The following is a 22,901-nucleotide window of genomic DNA, read 5'->3' as shown; positions in this document are numbered from 1 at the left end:
TGCTCCTCCTCTGACACTATGTATGCAGGACTCTGCTCCTCCTCTGACACTGTCTGTGCAGGACTCTGCTCCTCCTCTAACACTCTCTGTGCAGGACTCTGCTCCTCCTCTGACACTCCATGTGCAGGACTCTGCTCCTCCTCTGACACTCTCTGTGCAGGACTCTGCTCCTCCTCTGACACTATCTATGCAGGACTCTGCTCCTCCTCTAACACTCTCTGTGCAGGACTCTGCTCCTCCTCTGACACTTTGTGTGCAGGTCTCTGCTCCTCTTCTGACACTCTCTGTGCAGGACTCTGCTCCTCCTCTGACACTTTGTGTGCAGGACTCTGCTCCTCCTCTGACACTCTCTGTGCAGGACTCTGCTCCTCCTCTAACACTCTCTGTGCAGGACTCTGCTCCTCCTCTGACACTCTCTGTGCAGGACTCTGCTCCTCCTCTGACACTCTCTGTGCAGGACTCTGCTCCTCCTCTGACACTTTGTGTGCAGGACTCTACTCCTCCTCTGACACTCTCTGTGCAGGACTCTGCTCCTCCTCTGACACTTTGTGTGCAGGACTCTGCTCCTCCTCTGACACTCTCTGTGCAGGACTCTGCTCCTCCTCTGACACTCTCTGTGCAGGACTCTGCTCCTCCTCTGACACTATCTGTGCAGGACTCTGCTCCTCCTCTGACACTATCTATGCAGGACTCTGCTCCTCCTCTGACACTCTCTATGCAGGACTCTGCTCCTCCTCTGACACTATCTATGCAGGACTCTGCTCCTCCTCTGACACTTTGTGTGCAGGACTCTGCTCCTCCTCTGACACTCCATGTGCAGGACTCTGCTCCTCCTCTGACACTCCATGTGCAGGACTCTGCTCCTCCTCTGACACTATCTATGCAGGACTCTGCTCCTCCTCTGACACTCCCTGTGCAGGACTCTGCTCCTCCTCTGACACTTTGTGTGCAGGACTCTGCTCCTCCTCTGACACTATCTATGCAGGACTCTGCTCCTCCTCTGACACTCCATGTGCAGGACTCTGCTCCTCCTCTGACACTCTCTGTGCAGGACTCTGCTCCTCCTCTGACACTATCTCTGCAGGACTCTGCTCCTCCTCTGACACTATCTATGCAGGACTCTGCTCCTCCTCTGACACTTTGTGCAGGACTCTGCTCCTCCTCTGACACTCTCTGTGCAGGACTCTGCTCCTCCTCTGACACTCCATGTGCAGGACTCTGCTCCTCCTCTGACACTATCTATGCAGGACTCTGCTCCTCCTCTGACACTATCTATGCAGGACTCTGCTCCTCCTCTGACACTATGTGTGCAGGACTCTGCTCCTCCTCTGACACTTTCTGTGCAGGACTCTGCTCCTCCTCTGACACTATCTATGCAGGACTCTGCTCCTCCTCTGACACTATCTATGCAGGACTCTGCTCCTCCTCTGACACTGTCTGTGCAGGACTCTGCTCCTCCTCTAACACTCTCTGTGCAGGACTCTGCTCCTCCTCTGACACTCCATGTGCAGGACTCTGCTCCTCCTCTGACACTTTGTGTGCAGGACTCTGCTCCTCCTCTGACACTATCTGTGCAGGACTCTGCTCCTCCTCTGACACTATCTATGCAGGACTCTGCTCCTCCTCTGACACTATCTATGCAGGACTCTGCTCCTCCTCTGACACTTTGTGTGCAGGACTCTGCTCCTCCTCTGACACTCCATGTGCAGGACTCTGCTCCTCCTCTGACACTCCATGTGCAGGACTCTGCTCCTCCTCTGACACTATCTATGCAGGACTCTGCTCCTCCTCTGACACTATCTATGCAGGTCTCTGCTCCTCCTCTGACACTATGTATGCAGGACTCTGCTCCTCCTCTGACACTGTCTGTGCAGGACTCTGCTCCTCCTCTAACACTCTCTGTGCAGGACTCTGCTCCTCCTCTGACACTCCATGTGCAGGACTCTGCTCCTCCTCTGACACTCTCTGTGCAGGACTCTGCTCCTCCTCTGACACTATCTATGCAGGACTCTGCTCCTCCTCTAACACTCTCTGTGCAGGACTCTGCTCCTCCTCTGACACTTTGTGTGCAGGTCTCTGCTCCTCTTCTGACACTCTCTGTGCAGGACTCTGCTCCTCCTCTGACACTTTGTGTGCAGGACTCTGCTCCTCCTCTGACACTCTCTGTGCAGGACTCTGCTCCTCCTCTAACACTCTCTGTGCAGGACTCTGCTCCTCCCCTGACACTTTGTGTGCATAAATGCCCTTGGAATTACTCTGTAGCCGTGTCTTTGGAAATACCAGTGGGCAGCCCTGGCATCTGCCATTACTTTCCATGGGCTCAGCTGTATGACTATCACTAGTATCTGCATCCTGAGATTTCCTTCCCCCTGGTCTGGCAGCCTCTGCCTTAGTGGGTGCTGTGCATGCAGCCCTAGGGGCAGGAGGTGAGAGTGCTGTATCCACCTATATACTTGCTGTGGCCGCCGTCCTCCGTCCCTCTCACTCCCTTCCCTGTCTAATCTCTGCTCAGCGCACACACGTTCTCCTCACTGGCAGCGGCGTGGCTAGGGCGTGGCCAGTGTCCGGAGGGGCGTGTCCCCGAGCAGGGGGCGGGCTGCTCTCCCCCTCCCAGCCTCAGACATGTGTGAGCAGGCAGCCCGGTACTGCAGGACCAGCGTCCACAAGCTCTTGCGGCAGCAGCAGTCTCAGGTCCGGGGACTGGACGGTCTGCTCCGTTGGATCGTTACCAAGATGAGCGACAAGAGTGAGAGAGAGCTGCGGGGAGATGAGGCAGTGACCCTCGTGCCGGGGATGCCCGAGCCGGGCACCAGGAGGGGCATCTCTGTCATTCTGGATGTGAGTAGCGCGATGTGTTCCTACTGCCTGTGCCCTGCTGTGTGTTATAGAGAGGACTGGCACCTATATAGGGAGTATACCTGTGGTATACAGAGAGGACTGGCACCTATATAGAAAGTACACCTGTGGTATATAGAGAGGACTGGCACCTATATAGAAAGTACACCTGTGGTATATAGAGAGGACTGGCACCTATATAGAAAGTACACCTGTGGTATATAGAGAGTACACCTATGTTATATAGAGAGGACTGGCACCTATATAGAAAGTACACCTGTGGTATATAGAGAATACACCTATGTTTTATATAGAAAGTACACTGTGTTATATAGAGAGGACTGGCGCCTATATAGAAAGTACACCTGTGTTATATAGAGAGGACTGGCGCCTATATAGAAAGTACACCTGTGTTATATAGAGAGGACTGGCACCTATATAGAAAGTACACCTGTGGTATATAGAGAGGACTGGCACCTATATAGAAAGTACACCTGTGGTATATAGAGAGTACACCTATGTTATATAGAGAGGACTGGCACCTATATAGAAAGTACACCTGTGGTATATAGAGAGGACTGGCACCTATATAGAAAGTACACCTGTGGTATATAGAGAGTACACCTATGTTATATAGAGAGGACTGGCACCTATATAGAAAGTACACCTGTGGTATATAGAGAGGACTGGCACCTATATAGAAAGTACACCTGTGGTATATAGAGAGTACACCTATGTTATATAGAGAGGACTGGCACCTATATAGGAAGTACACCTGTGTTATATAGAGAGGACTGGCACCTATATAGAAAGTACACCTATGTTTTATATAGAGAGGACTGGCACCTATATAGGAAGTACACCTGTGTTATATAGAGAGTACACCTATGTTTTATATAGAGAAGACTGGCACCTATATAGGAAGTACACCTGTGTTATATAGAGAATACACCTATGTTTTATATAGAGTGGACTGGCACCTATATAGGAAGTACACCTGTGTTATATAGAGAGGACTGGCACCTATATAGGAAGTACACCTGTATTATATAGGGAGTACACCTATGTTTTATATAGAGTGGACTGGCACCTATATAGGAAGTACACCTGTGTTATATAGAGAGGACTGGCACCTATATAGAGAGTACACCTATGTTATATAGAGAGGACTGGCACCTATACAGAAAGTATACCTGTGTTATTTAGAGAGTACACCTATGTTATATAGAGAGGACTGGCACCTATATAGAAAGTACACCTATGTTTTATATAGAGAGGATTGGCACCTATATAGTAAGTACACCTGTGTTATATAGAGAAGACTGGCACCTATGTAGAAAGTATACCTGTGTTATATAGAGAGGACTGGTACCTATATAGAAAGTACACCTGTGGTATATAGAGAGGACTGGCACCTATACAGAAAGTATACCTGTGTTATATAGAGAGTACACCTATGTTATATAGAGAGGACTGGCACCTATATAGAAAGTACACCTATGTTTTATATAGAGAGGACTGGCACCTATATAGGAAGTACACCTGTGTTATATAGAGAGTACACCTATGTTTTATATAGAGATCACTGGCACCTATATAGGAAGTACACCTGTGTTATATAGAGAGGACTGGCACCTATATAGAGAGTACATCTATGTTATATAGAGAGGACTGGCACCTATATAGGAAGTACACCTGTGTTATATAGAGAGGACTGGCACCTATATAGAGAGTACACCTATGTTATATAGAGAGGACTGGCACCTATACAGAAAGTATACCTGTGTTATATAGAGAGTACACCTATGGTATATAGAGAGGACTGGCACCTATATAGAAAGTATACCTGTGTTATATAGAGAGTACTGGCACCTATATAGTAAGTACACCTGTGTTATATAGAGAAGACTGGCACCTATGTAGAAAGTATACCTGTGTTATATAGAGAGGACTGGCACCTATACAGAAAGTATACCTGTGTTATATAGAGAGTACACCTATGTTATATAGAGAGGACTGGCACCTATATAGAAAGTACACCTAGTTTTATATAGAGAGGACTGGCACCTATATAGAAAGTATACCTGTGTTATATAGAGAGTACACCTATGTTATATAGAGAGGACTGGCACCTATATAGAAAGTACACCTAGTTTTATATAGAGAGGACTGGCACCTATATAGAAAGTATACCTGTGTTATATAGAGAGGACTGGCACCTATATAGAAAGTATACCTGTGTTATATAGAGAGGACTGGCACCTATATAGAAAGTACACCTATGTTTTATATAGAGAGGACTGGCACCTATACAGAAAGTATACCTGTGTTATATAGAGAGTACACCTATGTTATATAGAGAGGACTGGCACCTATATAGAAAGTATACCTATGTTATATAGAGAGGACTGGCACCTATATAGAAAGTACACCTATGTTTTATATAGAGAAGACTGGCACCTATACAGAAAGTATACCTGTGTTATATAGAGAGTACACCTATGTTATATAGAGAGGACTGGTACCTATATAGAAAGTATACCTATGTTATATAGAGAGGACTGGTACCTATGTAGAAAGTATACCTATGTTATACAGAGGGGGCAATACATGGTACTACTCTTTTTACATAGGTCGCTACTATTGGGTGTGGAATATTATACAGTAATAGATATACAGAGGAGATCAGCTCGGGGTATACTGAAGAAAGTATATACAGGGTCCGTAGTGCAGGGGGCAGTACTTTATATATACACTATAGGTCCCCATACACATTCCTATAGGTCACCATACACATAGTACACTGACTGCAGTACTTTACTATAGCTCCCCATACACAGTACACTGACTGCAGTACCTTACTATAGGTTCCCATACACACAGTACACTGACTGCAGTACCTTACTATAGCTCCCCATACACAGTACACTGACTGCAGTACCTTACTATAGGTTCCCATACACATAGTACACTGCCTGCAGTACTTTACTACATCTCCCCATACACATAGTACACTGACTGCAGTACTTTCCTATAGGTCCCCGTACACTGACTGCAGTACTTTCCTATAGCTCCCCATACACATAGTACACTGACTGCAGTACTTTCCTATAGGTCCCCGTACACTGACTGCAGTACTTTCCTATAGGGCCCCATACACATAGTACACTGACTGCAGTACATTGCTATAGGTCCCCATGCACATAGTACACTGACTGCAGTACTTTCCTATAGCTCCCCATACACATAATGGGAAACACTTACCATAAGGCCCTAAGATCATTACACATGATTATTGTGTGCACTGATAAAATTGACATTTCTGACCTATGGAGATGTATTTGTAAAGTGATTTAGAAGAGATCAAAGTGTCTCCTAGTCAGTCGTCCCTTGACAGATGAGGGTCCCTAGTGCCATGTGACCCAGTATAGCTGTAGCCTCCACATTATTTCTTTATTGTCTGATTGTGTATTATACAGTGCTGTTATTATTACTACATGTGTATCAGAACAATGATCGTATAACAGGGGATTCTAACAAATAATGACTGAACCTTACCTGACTTGTCTAAAGATGGCAGACCCCGCCAGTGACCCCTTCTCCCTGGCCGCATGCTACAGAACTCACAAGCCCAAATCTGCTACACTATGACTGTAATATATCACCTTGTAGGATTGTAGCTTTCTGTGTATATAAATATTCTCAGCTGTCACAACAGTGTGCAGATATACTATTCAGATCAACGTAGCTCTGAGATCCCAGGAGGCAGATGACATTCTATCCTCCCGGGAGTAGTCTTCTTCTTCTGCACACTAGATAGAAGCTTTGTACTAGGCACTTTTTGTGGCGAGTATTGGATTAATAAAATTCCAGGGAATTGCTAAATTTTCCCAGCCGCTCTTTATCCAAATGTTTGCAATAAAGTTTTCAAATAGCCGTCGTCTTCTTCTTCTGCTCTAGTTACCTATTTCTATAGTCCTTGCAGTGTGGGGGGCTAAATATAGACCGCCGGTTCAGTGACTTTGCAATATATTTGTCATATAGCTTCGTAGTTATGTCACCATGGAAATGAAAGAGACTCAGATGGTTGCTGTTCCAGTTAAAAATCTGTCATCCGGAGTCTCAGAACCAATATTTATACTCTGCTTACTAGGGAAGGAAGGGGTTAACTGCCTCGGAATCCCACTACAATGGTAATTGTTCCATATCTTCTGTCCTACAGCTCCAGTCATTAGCTGCATTCTAGATATGGCAGACTGATAGTTCCTTAAAGTTGACCGGTGTTCTCTCATATCTTCTGTACTGGCTGAGCTGGACTGTTTGGGATGAGCAAGCGGTCGTGAGCCACGTGGCCAAACCGCATGCATTTTAAAGTCAATGGGCACTGTTTTATTATGTAGTGGTTACAGGGTAAAAGAAACGTGAGAGGTTTCCCTCAGACACAAATTTTTGCACTGCACTATTTTAGGCACAAGAAAACATCAGTTTTTCCATTTTTTATTTTTTGGCGTTTTCTTCTTTTAGTGTAAATTACTGTAGCCGTTATTTCTGGTGTTTTATCCCCCTTTTTTTCAGTACACACCATATGATTTCAAGTTTTCTACTGAAGACTAAAAAAATAATAATAATAAAGGCGCCAGTTTATTTTTCTGGTGTTTTTAACCCCCTAATAAGAATCTGTGAATGCGCTGAAAAACATCAAACTGCCCTGAAGAAAACACTGTAGCAAAAAAATGTCCTGTGGAAATTGGGTTTCATTTTTCCCAGTTATTCTCAACTAACATCTGGCCACAGCGCTTGTGACCCCCAAAATTACCATGTGCCAATTTTCACATTTTTAGTGGCTTTTTTCTTTTTTAAATGTTGAGTCCAGCCCTATTTATTTTAAGGGAAACTATCAGTAGGTTGAAAGAATCTAATCCGTCCTTATAGTGCACAGGGCGCTGAGGATGAAGGTAAGGTTTTAACCTTCATCCTCAGTTCTGTTTCCTTGCTATTAAAAGTTTAATCTTTATGATAATAAGTCGTTTTGGTGCATGGGGGTGGGGCAGGGGTGTTTTGGTGCACTGGGGAAATAGTCCCGTCCTCAGTGCACCAAAATGTCTAATTAGCATAAAGAATAAACTGCTATTAGCACGAAACTGAGCTGAAGATGAAGGTATGTCTCTATAGCTCCCCATGCGCTATAGATTCTTCTAACCTGCTGATATTTCCCTTTAAGAATCATGCTGCCACATAAATGTGTGGTAAAATCCATTTAGTTTTGCAGCGCTGTACAGTATGTTTGTGTGAATCCAGCCTAAGAGGAAGGCTCTTGTCTGACCTGGAAGATATAAATGTCTGAATACGGAATGCTGTTTACTTTTGTCTTTTGCCATACTGTCTGTTCAGCTTGTATATCCGGTTCTGGAAAAGCTGAGTGACAAAAGATATGCCTCAAACTTGGCACCCATCTTTTCTTGTTAACTGAATGACCTTTGCTTATGGGAAAGCGAGGTGACAAATCTGATCAGAGTTGTAATGGTTAAAAGAGTTGCATGTACTGGTGAGTTCTAAATTAGAGTTGGTTTATTTTATTATGTGGTCACACTTTAAATATTATTTTTGCTATTCTAGTAATCTCCAAGTAACTGAGCAAAACTGTTGTGGTCACTTTGAACTGCCCTGCCCAAGGTTTCATGGTTTTCACCACATTTCCACAAACTGTCCAGCTTGGGACGAATGGTTGTTTACATAGAGAGAGTTCTCTGACAGATTTTTGAAGCCAAAGCCAGGAACAGACTATAAAAAGGCAACATAAAGGAAAGACTGAGATTTCCCCTCTTCTCAAATCCGTTCCTGGCTTTGGCTTCAGAAATCTGTCAGGTAAATCTCTCTGTGTAAACACACAAATACAACTTGTGGTGTGTTTACACACACAGATTTATCTGATAGATAGCTGACAGTTCTTGAAGCCAGGAATGGATTTGAGAAGAGGAGAAATCTTAATCTTTCCTTTATGACCTGTTCTCTGTTTATAGTCTGTTCCTGGCTTTGGCTTCAATAATCTGTCAGATAAATCTCTCTGTGTCCAGAAGCGAAATTAGAGGGGGGCAGGGGGGGCTGCCGCTCCCGGGCCCACCAAGGCTGGGGGCCCACTGACAGAGGCGAATTTGCCCCCAGGGCTAGTTCCTCAGTAGCTGCTTAGGGCCGCAGCTTCCATGCACACCTGCACAGAGGGGGCCTTATCCACAACGCAGGGGGAGTTGGCATCAGTCGGTTTTGCCGGTAAATTAATGTACCGGGATGGTCCTGATAGGCTCCGCCCCCAAGAAAATAAGCCACGCCCCCGGCGCTACCCGCGGGTCGGATGTTAACCCTATTGCTGCCAGAATAAACAGAGCCTGAGGAGGAGAGAGAGGCTGCACAGCAGCAGGTGGGATATGATAGCACTGCCACTTTGAGGTAACATAGCTTCCCAGCATCTTGTATGATAACCAGTGTGTGAGAGACCGAGAGCCTGGACTGTGTATAACCAGTGTGTGAGAGACTGAGAGGCTGGACTGTGTATAACCAGTGTGTGAGAGACTGAGAGCCTGGACTGTGTATAACCAGTGTGTGAGAGACTGAGAGCCTGGACTGTGTATAACCAGTGTGTGAGAGACTGAGAGCCTGGACTGTGTATAACCAGTGTGTGAGAGACTGAGAGCCTGGACTGTGTATAACCAGTGTGTGAGAGACTGAGAGGCTGGACTGTGTATAACCAGTGTGTGAGAGACTGAGAGCCTGGACTGTGTATAACCAGTGTGTGAGAGACTGAGAGCCTGGACTGTGTATAACCAGTGTGTGAGAGACTGAGAGCCTGGACTGTGTATAACCAGTGTGTGAGAGACTGAGAGCCTGGACTGTGTATAACCAGTGTGTGAGAGGCTCTATTATATGCTCCGGCAGATTCCGCTGTCCACCCCAAAGGATTGACATGTGTGGTATTACAATTTGGCCCGTTCTCATCAGTGGAAGTGAGCTGCAATACAACACACAAACTGAGGACAGGGGTGGTGCTGTTTCTGGAACCAAGCAGCTATGGTTCTCTAATCTTGCATACCCCTTTAAATTTTACATGGCCATATACAGTATGTGAAAAGTAGAAAGCCTGTAACACTGCTCTCAATCCCTATTCTAGTAATGTAGTAGAATATTCCCTTTATTATTTGGAAGGCAGTGTCGTCTGCTGAGGGTCCCTATGGGTAACTTAATCGGTTGGGGGCCACACTCAGACTTGCTCGCCCCCCCTAGGCTGAACCCCTAGCTACACCCCTGGTGTAAATACAACCTTGGACAACTGTGGGCTGACACATGTGTTACTGCTTATAAACATGCCTGCCCAGATCCTCTGAGCATGCATTCTTACTTCTGTGTTGGCAGAGATGAATGGCTCTTGGATACTCGTGGCAGCTCATAGCACAGGACAAGAAATGTCTGAACATGAGAATGGATGTCAGTTGTTTCCAGGGTGAATAGAGCTGCAACATACAGGCTTGACTGCCATTTCATTTATTCTATGTTAAAGTGACACTGTCACCCCCTTTTTGCATTATGACAGCTCTACACAGGTGCGATGGGCAATCAGTTTTCATACCTCATTTTCTATCATACCTCATGATGCTTGTTCCAGTAAAAACTGATTTTTTTTTTTTATAATCTGGGATTGGGATACCTGGGCGTGGCCTCACGGGCGAAGCACCACTTAGACACGCCCCCTTCGTGTTGTCATCCACTTATAGGCCCAACCCCCTCGGCAGCCATTGGAAGGGCCGGCCTAAAGGTCTAGGCCCCACCCCCACTAGATTGGCCCACACCAATGACCGCTGGGCAGGCGTGGCCTATGTGGCGATGATGCCACGGAGGGACGTGGCTAAGTGGTGCTTCAGCCGTGAGGCCACGACCAGGTATCCCAATCCCAGATGATAAAAGGTCACTTTTTACTGAAACAAGCACTATGATGTATGATATAAAATAAGGTATGAAAGCTGCTAAATTTACCCTTTACAGCTGTGTAGAGCAGTTATAATGCAAAAAAGTGGGTGACAGTGTCACTTTAAAGGACAACTCCGGCGGGACCCCCACCCCCCCAAAAAACACAAACACCATACTCACCATCCCTCCGGTGACGATCGCCACTCCATTTGCCCGCCGTCCGCCTCACCGTCACCTGCTTCCGCCGTCCAGCGATGTCTCTTACTTCCGGGTCCATGGGAGAGAAAAGGCTGCCAGTGAACTTGCGCACCGGCAGCCTTTTCATTGGCTGGAGCGCATCACATGGCTTCCAGCAAGCTCAGACAATCAGGGCTGAGCAAGCTGGAAGCCATGTGATGCGCTTCAGCCAGTGAAAAGGCTGCTGGTGCGCATGTGCACCAGCAGCCTTTTCTCTCCCATTCACTTTCAATGAAGACGCCGAGGAGGAAGAAGACCTGGACCGCCCCCCGGCTCTGACGTCATCGTCACCAGATGCCGCCCGGGAGAAGAGGACCGTGACGATCGTAATAGGTAATGTATACATTCTTTAACTTCCGGGGGGGGGGGGGGAGTCTGAAAGTGGGGGAAGGGGGCCAGACCGGGTATTTAACCACATTACAAAGTTATATAACTTTGTAATGTGTGTTAAATAAGCCAAAAAAAAATTTCGCGGGAGTTGTCCTTTAAGTGCTATAATGTATATTGGGTGGATCAGCTAGTTATCCCCAATCTGTGGAGTGAAGGCAAAAGGGCCAACAAGTGCTAATCAAAGCAAAAGATGGCTACTTTGAAAAACCTAGAATATGAGACCTATTTTCAGTTGTTTCACTCTTTTTTTGTTAAGTATCTAATTCCACATGTGTTAATTCATAATTTTGATGCCATCAGTGTGAATTTACAATTTTCATAGTCATGAAAATACAAAAAAAATCTTTGCATGAGAAGGTGTGTCCAAACTTTTGGTCTGTACTGTACACTCTGTATACACTCTGGCCAGGATTCCTTGTGGCTGCAGAAAAAAGTCACATCAGTTTTGTGCGGCCGATATTCATTAAATAGCGGCCGCACAACACTGACAGCTCAGACAATGTAAAGTGTGGCTCCGGCCAAACTTTACATTGTCTGCTATGGCTAATTGGGATGCGGGTATACCGCAATGTGCCCGCTTCACAACTGGAACTGCAATACCGGCTGGGATGAACTTCACTGACACGGCTGGTGTCTTAGTGTGGACCAGTACTGTAGGGACTTTATGTAATGTTATGTAGCTCCCAAGTGCTGATAACTTTTGCACAGTTGCCTCACTTATTGCAAGACTCTGTTTCATAGCTCTTCTCCCACTTTCCACCTTTCAATGACCCCATAAACAGTCTATGATATTACTCTCTGGAGGGAACATTATTTCTAATTCCCCCCCCCCCCACACACACACACACACACACACTTGCTTGTGTAGAAATAGCCCTGCACAATGCACCGCACAGGGGCCATAATGTTAACAAATTGTTAATGTTCGGTGTTCCACAAATGGCCCCGTTAAAATATTGCAGCCATTAAGAAGGTGCCAAGTTTCACTTGCCTCTTGGGACTTTGGCCATTTATTTCTGTTTGATTGAATATTATACACAGTGTAATGGCTTTTTATATACTCAAACAATATTTCATCCTCCTAATAAAAATAAAAATGACATCTCTGCTACAGGCAGTAAAGTTCTTAATTTATTTTATTACTCTTGTAATTTGGCATTAGATGGTTGTTTAAACACCATTTACATATGCAGTCTTAATTTGACGACAACATATAGGGGGAGATTTATCAAACATGGTGTAAAGGGAAACTGGCTCAGTTGCCCCTAGCAACCAATCAGATTCCACCTTTCATTTTCCACTTTTTCACTTTTCAGTTTCACTTTACACCATGTTTGATAAATCTCCCCCATAGAGTATAATAGAAGGATTAATATGATGACATAATGAGAAGAGATGTCACTACAGAGTGCCAGATAGATATGTATGAAGAGGAGTAGGCAGATTGGTGCACCAAGAGCTGTAGTCCCGCCCTCAGTGACTAATTAGCATAATAATATAATGCATGATTGCAGGAAAATAGCAGGGAATGCATAACTGCAGGAAAATTGCAGGAAATGCATAATTGCAGGGTAAGGCCATGTGCACACTGCGGAAGAGACCGGCCGTGAAAAGATCATCAACCGGTCTATGAAAAGATCATCCTGGCCGGTACCGGCCGGATGACCTTTCGGCCGGCAGAGTTCTGATGCGGGCGCATCCGTGTGTGCCCGCATCAGAACACTCCAATGCGCACTATGGAGTGAGCAGCCGCTCGCTCCACAGTGTGCACTAACATGGTTGTCATTTGTTTGCGGCGCTGCTAAGGATCCCGGCCAGAGCATATACTAAGTGTATACGCCCCGGCCCGGATCCCATAGACAGCAATAGAACGTATATTCTCGTAATAATACAAAATTATACGTTGTGTGAACATAACCTAAAGGTAAGAAAACTATCTTCTACCTCTGTATCTCCTGCCATATGGAAACATAACACCAGGTTAAAGTCTTCTAACTTGCTGTTAGTTTCCCTTTAGGTGACTGAGAGGGAAGGGGCCAATGAATCTTATTACTCTTCTGCAAATGATGGGGAACAACTAGCATTGCCCTCTTTAAAGAGAATCTGTAAGTTCTATATCATGCTCAGAGCATCAGACTCGGGCAGATAGCTAATAGGGAGACAAATTAAAGGAGAAGTCCGGTGAAAAATTTTATTAAATTATTGTATTACCCCCCAAAAGTTATACAAATCACCAGTATGCACTTATTACAGGAAATGCTTATAAAGTGCTTTTTTCCCTGCACTTACTACTGCATCAAGCAGGGCCGCCATCAGGAATTTCGGGGCCCCATACAACCAAAGTGTCTGGGCCCCCCACATTAATAAAAAAAAAATAGTGTGTTCGCCCCACGCCTTGCTGGGAGGTATAATTTGGTTCCGATCAATTCTAGAGAACTGGCTCATATACCCCATTTTCCCCAGTGGCTTAAAATGTAACCTCTGTTATACAGTTATAAAATTGTAGAAACTAAATGTGAACAAGGTGCAATTTAAATGTCACCATACAGACACTTACTTGTATAGCTGCCTCTTGTGCTCTGTATGCAGTGCATTATATTCACCCCTGCAACGTACAATTTATAGCGTGTCTACAAGCCCAGTGGGGCTCATTATGATGGAGACTAAAACTTATACAAGAGTGGGGTAGGGGTTCCCCTGTATTCAGAATGCTGTTGAGTACCAGGCAATGCCCCGTTTGGGGTTATTGAATTTCGAGGGTCTAGGGGGCTGTTTGATTTGTATATGTTCACCAATATCCCCCCCCACTCCCCCCTCCCCGGTATGCTCACTAACATAGAATATGTTGAAAAGGCTAATATAATGAGGCTGTTCCATGTTAGTGAGCATATACAAATCCCCCCCCCCCCCCCCCCCCCCAGGCAGACTAGTATAGCTCACCCAAGCCAGTGATAGCGAATACATAGCGGTGACAACGCTTTCTAGGAGATCCTGTTTGTGCAGCAGAGGTGTCTTTATCCTGCTCTGCATAGACCCTCGAAATTCAATAATCCCAGACGGGGCATTGCCTAGTACTCAACAGCATTCTGAATACAGGGGAACCCCTACCCCACTCTTGTATAAGTTTTAGTCTCCATCATAATGAGCCCCGCTGGGCTTGTAGACACGCTATACGTTGCAAGGGTGAATATAATGCACTGCATACAGAGCACAAGAGACAGCTATACAAGTAAGTGTCTATTTGAATTGCACCTTGTTAACATTTAGGTTCTACAATTTTATAACTGTATAACAGAGGTTAAATTTTAAGCCACTGGGGAAAATGGGGTATATGAGCCAGTTCTCTAGAATTGATATCACACACAGACACCAGCACACATGTATACAGACACCAGCACACATGTATACACACATACAGACACCAGCACACATGTATACAGACACCAGCACACCAGGGCACGATGACGTTTGAACTTCTGCAACCTGGAGAAATCACCTGATATCACCTGCAGTCTTATGTAACACCACATAACACAGTGGTATCTCTGAGTACAGATAATGTAGTAGATTTCACCTGCAGTCCTATGTAACAGCACAGATAACACAGTGATATCTCTGAGTATAGATCATGTAGTAGATGTTACCTGCAGTCCTATGTAACAGCACAGATAACAGTGATATCCCTCTGAGCACAGATAATGTAGTAGTCACCTGCAGTCCTATGTAACAGCACAGATAACACAGTGATATCCCTCTGAGTACAGATAATGTAGATGTCACCTTGGGGCACCCCTACTAAATGATGTTGTACAAAATAAGAGAAGTGTCATACAGTGACTCACAGGTGACGTCTTCTTTGATCTGAGGCATCACTTTCCCTTTTCCTCTCCATCCGGCCCAGTCCGCCATAATGATTTCTTCCAGATATGTTTCATCTTTTCAGAACCTGCGAGACAAACAATTTAGGCTCCGCACATTTCTAGCAACTTCCTTCCCTTTCTCCCTCCTGTAGGTTTCCATAGTAACTGCGCTGTTTGGTGTTATGTGCAGTAAAGCAAGTAGGAATGTGGGATGCCCCCTGTATGTAGGATCCCCTGCTGTGCCCCCTGTATGTAGGATTCCCTGCTGTGCCCCCATAAGCTAATAATGCCCCTAGAGGTGGCCCCCATGAACTAATAATGCCCCCAGAGGTACCCCCATGAGCTAATAATGCCCCCAGAGGTGCCCCCATGAACTAATAATGCCCCCAGAGGTGGCCCCCATGAACTAATAATGCCCCTAGAGGTACCCCCATACACTAATAATGCCCCCAGAGGTGCCCCCATATACTAATAATGCCCCCAGAGGTGCCCCATGAACTAATAATGCCCCCAGAGGTACCCCCATATACTAATAATGCCCCCAGAGGTTCCCCCATGAGCTAATAATGCCCCCAGAGGTGCCCCCATATACTAATAATGCCCCAAGAGGTGCCCCCATATACTAATAATGCCCCCAGAGGTGCCCCCATATACTAATAATGCCCCCAGAGGTGCCCCCCATGAACTAATAATGCCCCCAGAGGTGCCCCCCATGAACTAATAATGCCCCCAGAGGTGCCCCCCATGAACTAATAATGCCCCCAGAGGTGCCCCCCATGAACTAATAGTGCCCCCAGAGGTGCCCCCCATGAACTAATAGTGCCCCCAGAGGTGCCCCCCATGAACTAATAATGCCCCCAGAGGTGCCCACATATACTAATAATGCCCCCAGAGGTGCCCCCCATGAACTAATAATGCCCCCAGAGGTGCCCCCCATGAACTAATAATGCCCCCAGAGGTGCCCCCCATGAACTAATAATGCCCCCAGAGGTGCCCCCCATGAACTAATAATGCCCCCAGAGGTGCCCCCCATGAACTAATAATGCCCCCAGAGGTGCCCCTAAAAAAACAAACATCCTACTCACCTAATCCGCGCTGTGCAGGCAGCAGCTCTTCCTACTCTTCGGGCTCCATCTTGCGAGCCGCAGGGACGGGACTTCCGGCAGGCATGATGACTCCCATAGGCTGCTGGTATGAAGTGCCGGCAGCCTATGGGAGAGAATACAGGAGTAGGACGCTGACAGGTCCTGCTCCTGTATTCTGATCGCTTTAATGTTCCGCCTGCTCAATGTGTGGGCGGAACATCAAAGCGATCAGTGCATCCCGAGAAGCTGCACGGCCGCAGCTTCTCGGGATGCTCAAAAACAGGTGGCAAGGGGGGCCGTGCGGGCCTCCCTAGCGTAGTGGATGGGGGGCGGCGGCCGGCGCCCCCCCCCCCCCCCATGTCTCTTAGGGTCCGTGCCCCATACGGCAGTACCAGTTGTACTGCCCTATCGGCGGCCCTGGCATCAAGGCTTCACTTCCTGGATAACATGGTGATGTCACGACCCAACTCCCAGAGCTGTGCGGGCTGTGGCTGCTGGAGAGGATATGGCAGGGGAACACTGAGGGACACTGAGCATCTCTCTGCCATTATCCCCTCCAGCAGTCACAGCCCGCACAGCTCTGGGAGTCGGGTCGTGACATCACCATTTTATCCAGGAAGTGAAGCCTTGATGCAGTAGTAAGTGCAGGGAAAAAAGCACTTTATAAACATTTACCGTAATAAGTGTATATTGGTGATTTGTATAACTTTTGGGGGGGACAATACAATACTTTAATAAAAAAAAAATGCCGGATTCTTTGAATTTGATTTAGCTGATTATCCTTCGTAGAGTTAGAAAATTATATTTTCTTTCTACGCTCATGAGTTAAAGAGGCTGGGCTGAGCTGCAGAATACATGCCTCCTTCTCACTTTCCCATCCTTTTTTGCTATATATGACCCGAGTAAAATAAAAGGCTCAGTGCTGAGACTTAAAGCGTAACTGTCATTTAAGTGTCATTTTTCTGAAAACATTAAATATCAACAGTACAAGCGATTAAGAAACTCTGTAATAGGTTTTATAAACCAAAAGAGTTTCCTTCTGGACTGAAAAAGCAATCTCCCAGCCTCCCCCCTCACTGCAGAAGAAGCAGGATTTCTGTCTCCATTATGTTGCTATGGAGAGGGGAGGGGCTGTTAGGAGTGACTGAGCACGGAGCAGTCCTGCACAGCACAACACCCTGCAATCTTCTCTCAGTAAGTTCATAGATAAGCACTGACCTTTCTGACCCCACAATCCTGCGTTTTAGGTGCCCAGAGAGTCTACGAACAGCTGACCTTCATGTCACCTCTTCCTGCTCCCTCATCTCCCTCAGCCACTCCCCCCTTCATAGGCTTACAATGGAGAGAGCAGAGCCCGTCTTCACTGGCTTCTCTGTAATGAAGACGTGTTTGCCTGATAATGCACAGATAAGAAGTCAGGGGGGGAGGCTGGGAGATTGCTTCTTGAGTACAGAAGGAGGCTTTTTTGGCTGATGAAACCTATTACAGAGTTTCTTAAAATCGCTTATACTACTGATTTCTGCAATAAAAAAAAACATGACAGTTACGCTTTAATTAAATTCTGTACATTAGCCATGCCGAGAAAGAAGGGGTGGGGGAAGAGTAGGTGCACTTGCTGCCTGCAGCTCAACACGGCTTCCACGATTCTGGAGCTTTTAAGAAAAAGATGATTTTATAACTTTGCAAATAGGCATCAGCTAAGAGACTAATATCATTTGTTTTATCCACCTATCAGCTATCTGACCTTGTCTGCAGCTCTAAGCATGGTACAGGACTGACAGATTTACTGTAAATAGCTGTATATAGCATTAACCAAGACCATCAAGGGGTTGCATAACTTTTGCCCCCCCCTCTGCTTAATGCACTCCACTGGTCCAGGTGATTGATTTATAAATCTATCTTCTGATAGATCATTGACATTAGTTAGGGTCTATAAGCAGAGACACCTATAACTAAGCAAAGAGGATGTAACACTGTAATGTATCCAAGATTGCTTTTCCACCGTGTCTCATGCTCAGCATATGTAAGGGCACACCCATGCACCCTGTTAGCACCATTGACACAAATGCATTACTAAACAGCTTGACCTGTTTTTCTCTAGAATCTACCTATTACAAATGGTATCTTCTGACTTAACATGATGATATTAAATGCATATTAATAGAAGTGCTGCTAAGGCAGCCAATAGACATAAGATGGTGTATATCTAACATTAACCTACTTGATTAGCTAGGCCATGTGATTTGTTCATGTCTGTTCATCTCTGGGGCTCATTACCTTGAGTAAAACAATGGAATTGGTTGGGTTGTTCTCTATTTTGTCTTTTCTATGTTTTTCCCAAGAGGCAAGAGTGCAGGAGTAAGTAAGACCACTTGAGAGACAATTTGAAGTCTTATGTGACCCAGCAGAAAATAGAAAATGAGCATGAAATCTCTGTGTGCACTGGTGTCTTTGTTTCTTAGATTTGTCCAACCCTTCTTCAGACCCAAGCCCCTTTACTGGTGGCCTAATAATGCCATCATAGAGTGTCACATTATACGGCATATGGGTGGATATAGAAGAATGAATATGAGCTATGAGGATGGGTAAGATGAGAGCTCCCTATAGTTGTGCCATTTCTGTCAACAGACTTGTCACTCTTATTTTCAGCCATTGATTGGGGCTCATTATCCTGAGCAGAGTGATCCTAATGATGCTCTCATCTGTCATTGGTGCGGTGAGATGCCGCCGTGGTAAATTGGAGCGTCACATTATGCACCAATTTAAAAGCTTTAAGAAAACGACTGTTCTGTGTAGGACTGGAACGCTCCGCCACCTCAGGTAATTACCGCTGAAGCCTTAACATGATAAGACAGTCGTTTACCTCATCAACTCTCTTATTGTTTTAACTCTTGCTTTACCAGTGTTTTCTGCGGTGGATAAATATAGTATATTTACATCCAATGCATAAAATACTCGTTCGCTGAGGCGGGTACACAATAACTTTGTTTCCATGGCATAGACCTCAACAAATAACACTACAGTTATTGCACAATCAGGCTTGAAAGTTTGTGAACCCATAAGTTTGGTCTATTTTTTGAATGCCTATGGTCTATGTTTGAACTGCCACTAAATTTATTTGTCAAAGAAAGTGATCCAATATTATATTCAGTAACTTGAGATGTAAAAGTATGTCAGCCTTTGCTTTTCTGTATCTGGGATGACCTTTTGCAGCAGTAATTGCATCAGTTTTTGGTAATACTTGATTTGTCCTGCACATCTGCTACAAGGAATTTTAGTTCACTCCCCTGTACAAAATCTGTTACATTTGTGGGTTTCCTCCCATGATCTCATCACTTCAGGTCCTTCCACAATATTGTTTTGGATTAAGGTTAGGACTTTGACTTACAAACTTAAAGCTTCACTGTTTAAATTTATTTTGCAGAAATCAATAGTACAGGTGATTTTAAGAAAACTTTGTAATCGGGTTTATCAGCTGAAAAATACATGTTTATCATGAGAAAGCTGTTTAAAGCTCTCCCCCCTGTCTTCATGGTTTTCTATAGAGAGGGGAGGGGTGGAGGGGGATGAGGCACTAAAACAGGACAACAAAGAGTTAATTTACAGCTGCATTACCGGGCTATCTCCTCTGAAGTCAGCACTGACCTCTCCAACCTCTGAATACCGGCTTTCACACAGCTCCCACTGTGTAATCCTTTCTCTGCTCTCTGCTGGTGACTCTTCATAGGTTCGACATTCGAGCCTTATGTAAAAAAGTCGAGATTTCCTGATAATGAGCAGTGAATGAGAGAGAGAAGGGGGGGGGGGGTGACCTGGGGAAAGTCTTTTTGAATGCAGATAATGGCATATTTGCCTAATAAACCCAATTACAACGTTTCTTAAAATTGCCTGGACTATTTATTTCTGCAAAGAAAAAAAATCAACTGTGACACTTTAAACCATTGTTTGGGGAAATTACTGGGATGTTGTCTTGCTGTATGACCCAAGCTCTCTGGAAATTCAACTTAAAGTCAGGTGTGCTGACAATCTATTTGTGTAAAGGCTTTTTTACGTGGATCAATTGTTAAGTGAATAGGTGTTCCGAGGAGAAAATGCTTGTTCGTAAGCTGATTGGATCAATACAATTTTAGAAGTGGTAGAAATATAGAATGGTGGAAGAAATCAACCAGGAGATACTTTTTTTTTTTTTTTTTTTTTTTTTTTTTTTTTTAATAAAAGCGAATGTGTGTCTCCAATACTAAACTACAGCGCACCTTCTCTTTTTTTTTTTTTTTTTTTTTTAATAATCAGTAACTGTGACCGATAAAAAAAAAAAATCATCTATATGGTAGATTACATTTGGGACATTTGAGGACCTCCATATCTACTGGTGCATCTGTAGGTTGTACATATGATATGCTTCCTCGCCGATATTGTAACAGGTTACTCCCAGCTAGACTATATCTAGACTAGTAGACATTAGTAGACTTCATGGGTGATGCCTTCCAGCCTCCATGAATTGAGAGAATTCATTGGGAATTTTTCCATTCATTGTGAATATAATTGTGTGTAGTTTTGTACCAGTAGGGGATTCCTATATTGGAAGGACAGTCCTCTACTGGTGGATTGAGCTTTATCTCCAGCCTGACTTTATTTGCCACATCTCCCACATGTTGTGCTGCTGAGAGACATAAGGGTAGTTTGGATTTTTTCCCCTTAGTCCTGCCAGCAGGATATAGCTCCCCATTATGTTGTAAGTCTAGTAGGTGATAATAAAGATTGAAATACACAAAGGCTTTATATAGTGCCATCTAATAAAATGTCTACCTACAGAGAATTAAAGGGGTTATCCATGCTGACAAGAACATCTCAGTTCCATTGAAGTGAATGGGGTTGAATTGTAAAACCATACACAACCTGAGGAGAGGAATGGTGCTGTTTCTGCAAGAAAGTAGCTATGTTTATTTTAAATCCAAGATAACCCCTTCATCTCATATGTTGTGCTGCTGGTGAGACAAGAAAAAAAAACAGATTAACATTAAAATCCAAACTTATCGACCACATGAATTTAGTAAAAATGTTCAATATCAAGTGGCATAAAGTTGGCATATTGCTAAATATCAGTAGGAAAATTTTTTAGCAGTTACATTGCACCAAACATTACTCTGTATATGCCCATGAAGTCTTCAAGGAGTAGATCCTAGGAGAGTATATTAGCAGATGCTGACCTGAAGAAATATCCTCTCATTCAGCGTTGTGGTTAGTAGTTGTTACTAATACTAAATCCCAAGCTATTTAAGATAAGACTTGCCTGAGCAATTTAAAACCACAGATATGCAGTCAGTGTTCTATTAGTTCAGATACATATTAGATGTCTACCTTTCCTACTACACAGATGGGTAGACACTAAGCCTAGAATCCTGCCTTTATTTGCTATGCAGTTGTATAGAATATTTTGGGGGAGGTATTATAAAAAGTGTCCTAAAGCGACCCTGTACTGGCACCTTGCCGCAGGGGTCAGCCTGTCTCCCGCTGCCAGTATTTAGAAGAAAAAACAACTTTTATAAATGCGGCATGGTGGGGTCCGCAGAAAAACTGGCGTGGCCTGGCGTATCAGTGCCCTAGGTGCCTCTCTCACCTGCTTTCACTTTCAGAATGCCCATGGGCTGGATGGAAACGGGGAGAGAGGTGCCGCAGGCCTAAGGCACTGATGTTCTAGGTCACGCCAGTTTGACTGCCTGCCCCACCGCGCCACATTGATAAATTTTTTTTCTTCTAAATACTGGCATTAGGAGACAGGCACGGCGTGAGCAGCTCTGCAACATGGTGCCAGTGGTTCAGGGCCGGGAAGCATTATACAGCATTAGGCTATGTTCACAAATAGCATTTCTGTCAGTCTCTTGTTCAGTCTTTCTTCAACCAAAAGCAGGAGTGGGTTGAAAACATAGAAACTCTGCAAGTCTTTCCATTAATTTTGCCCTGTCCATTCCACTCCTGATTTTGGTTGAAAAAAGACTGACGGAAATACTATGTGTGAACATATCCTAAAACTAGATTAGCCTAAAATTAGATTAGTGGTAATAGATGACACAATCATGTCCCCATTTCGAGTTGTGAACATCTTTGTTTAGACAAAATAACGTCTGTTGTTTAATAAGGAAGGCGATTAATAAGGGAGGCCATTAAAAACGATCATAAATTATTATTTTAAAATCAGCGGCCGTTATTTTGTACAGTATGGCAGCTTTTTTTAGCACATTTGGATCCATTCAGTTGGATAAATTCTGATACATTTTTCTTAGTAAATCTGCCTCATCCTTTTGTGTCAGCTATAGGCTACGTGATTTTTCGTCCGTCAAAAAGACATCCAATATTTGCTAATGACAGCCGTCTATACTAATCACGATCATTATAGGCAGCCGTCATTAGCAAATATCCGACGTCTTTTTGACGGATGAAAAATCACGTAGTGGGAACATAGACACAGTCTAATATGTAATAATATACCTAAATGCCTAAAAGCAACTTCATTGTTTTCTTGAATTTAATGTACATATCT

The 22,901-nt window shown here is 44.6% G+C and overlaps 1 protein-coding gene across 1 annotated transcript in view; it reads left to right on the top strand.

The window, feature by feature from the left end:
- The first annotated feature begins 2,622 nt into the window (after positions 1-2,622).
- NECAB2 (N-terminal EF-hand calcium binding protein 2) overlaps positions 2,623-22,901 on the top strand; it is a 143,937-nt gene continuing 123,658 nt past the window's right edge. Inside the window, exon 1 of the mRNA XM_069968421.1 lies at positions 2,623-2,838. Within this exon, the coding sequence (XP_069824522.1) occupies positions 2,623-2,838 (216 nt within the window). The remainder of the gene's footprint in view (positions 2,839-22,901) is intronic.

Source organism: Dendropsophus ebraccatus, chromosome 4 (genome assembly GCF_027789765.1).
Source record: "Dendropsophus ebraccatus isolate aDenEbr1 chromosome 4, aDenEbr1.pat, whole genome shotgun sequence".
NCBI lineage: Eukaryota > Metazoa > Chordata > Amphibia > Anura > Hylidae > Dendropsophus > Dendropsophus ebraccatus.
This window is presented reverse-complemented; position numbering and strand designations above follow the sequence as displayed.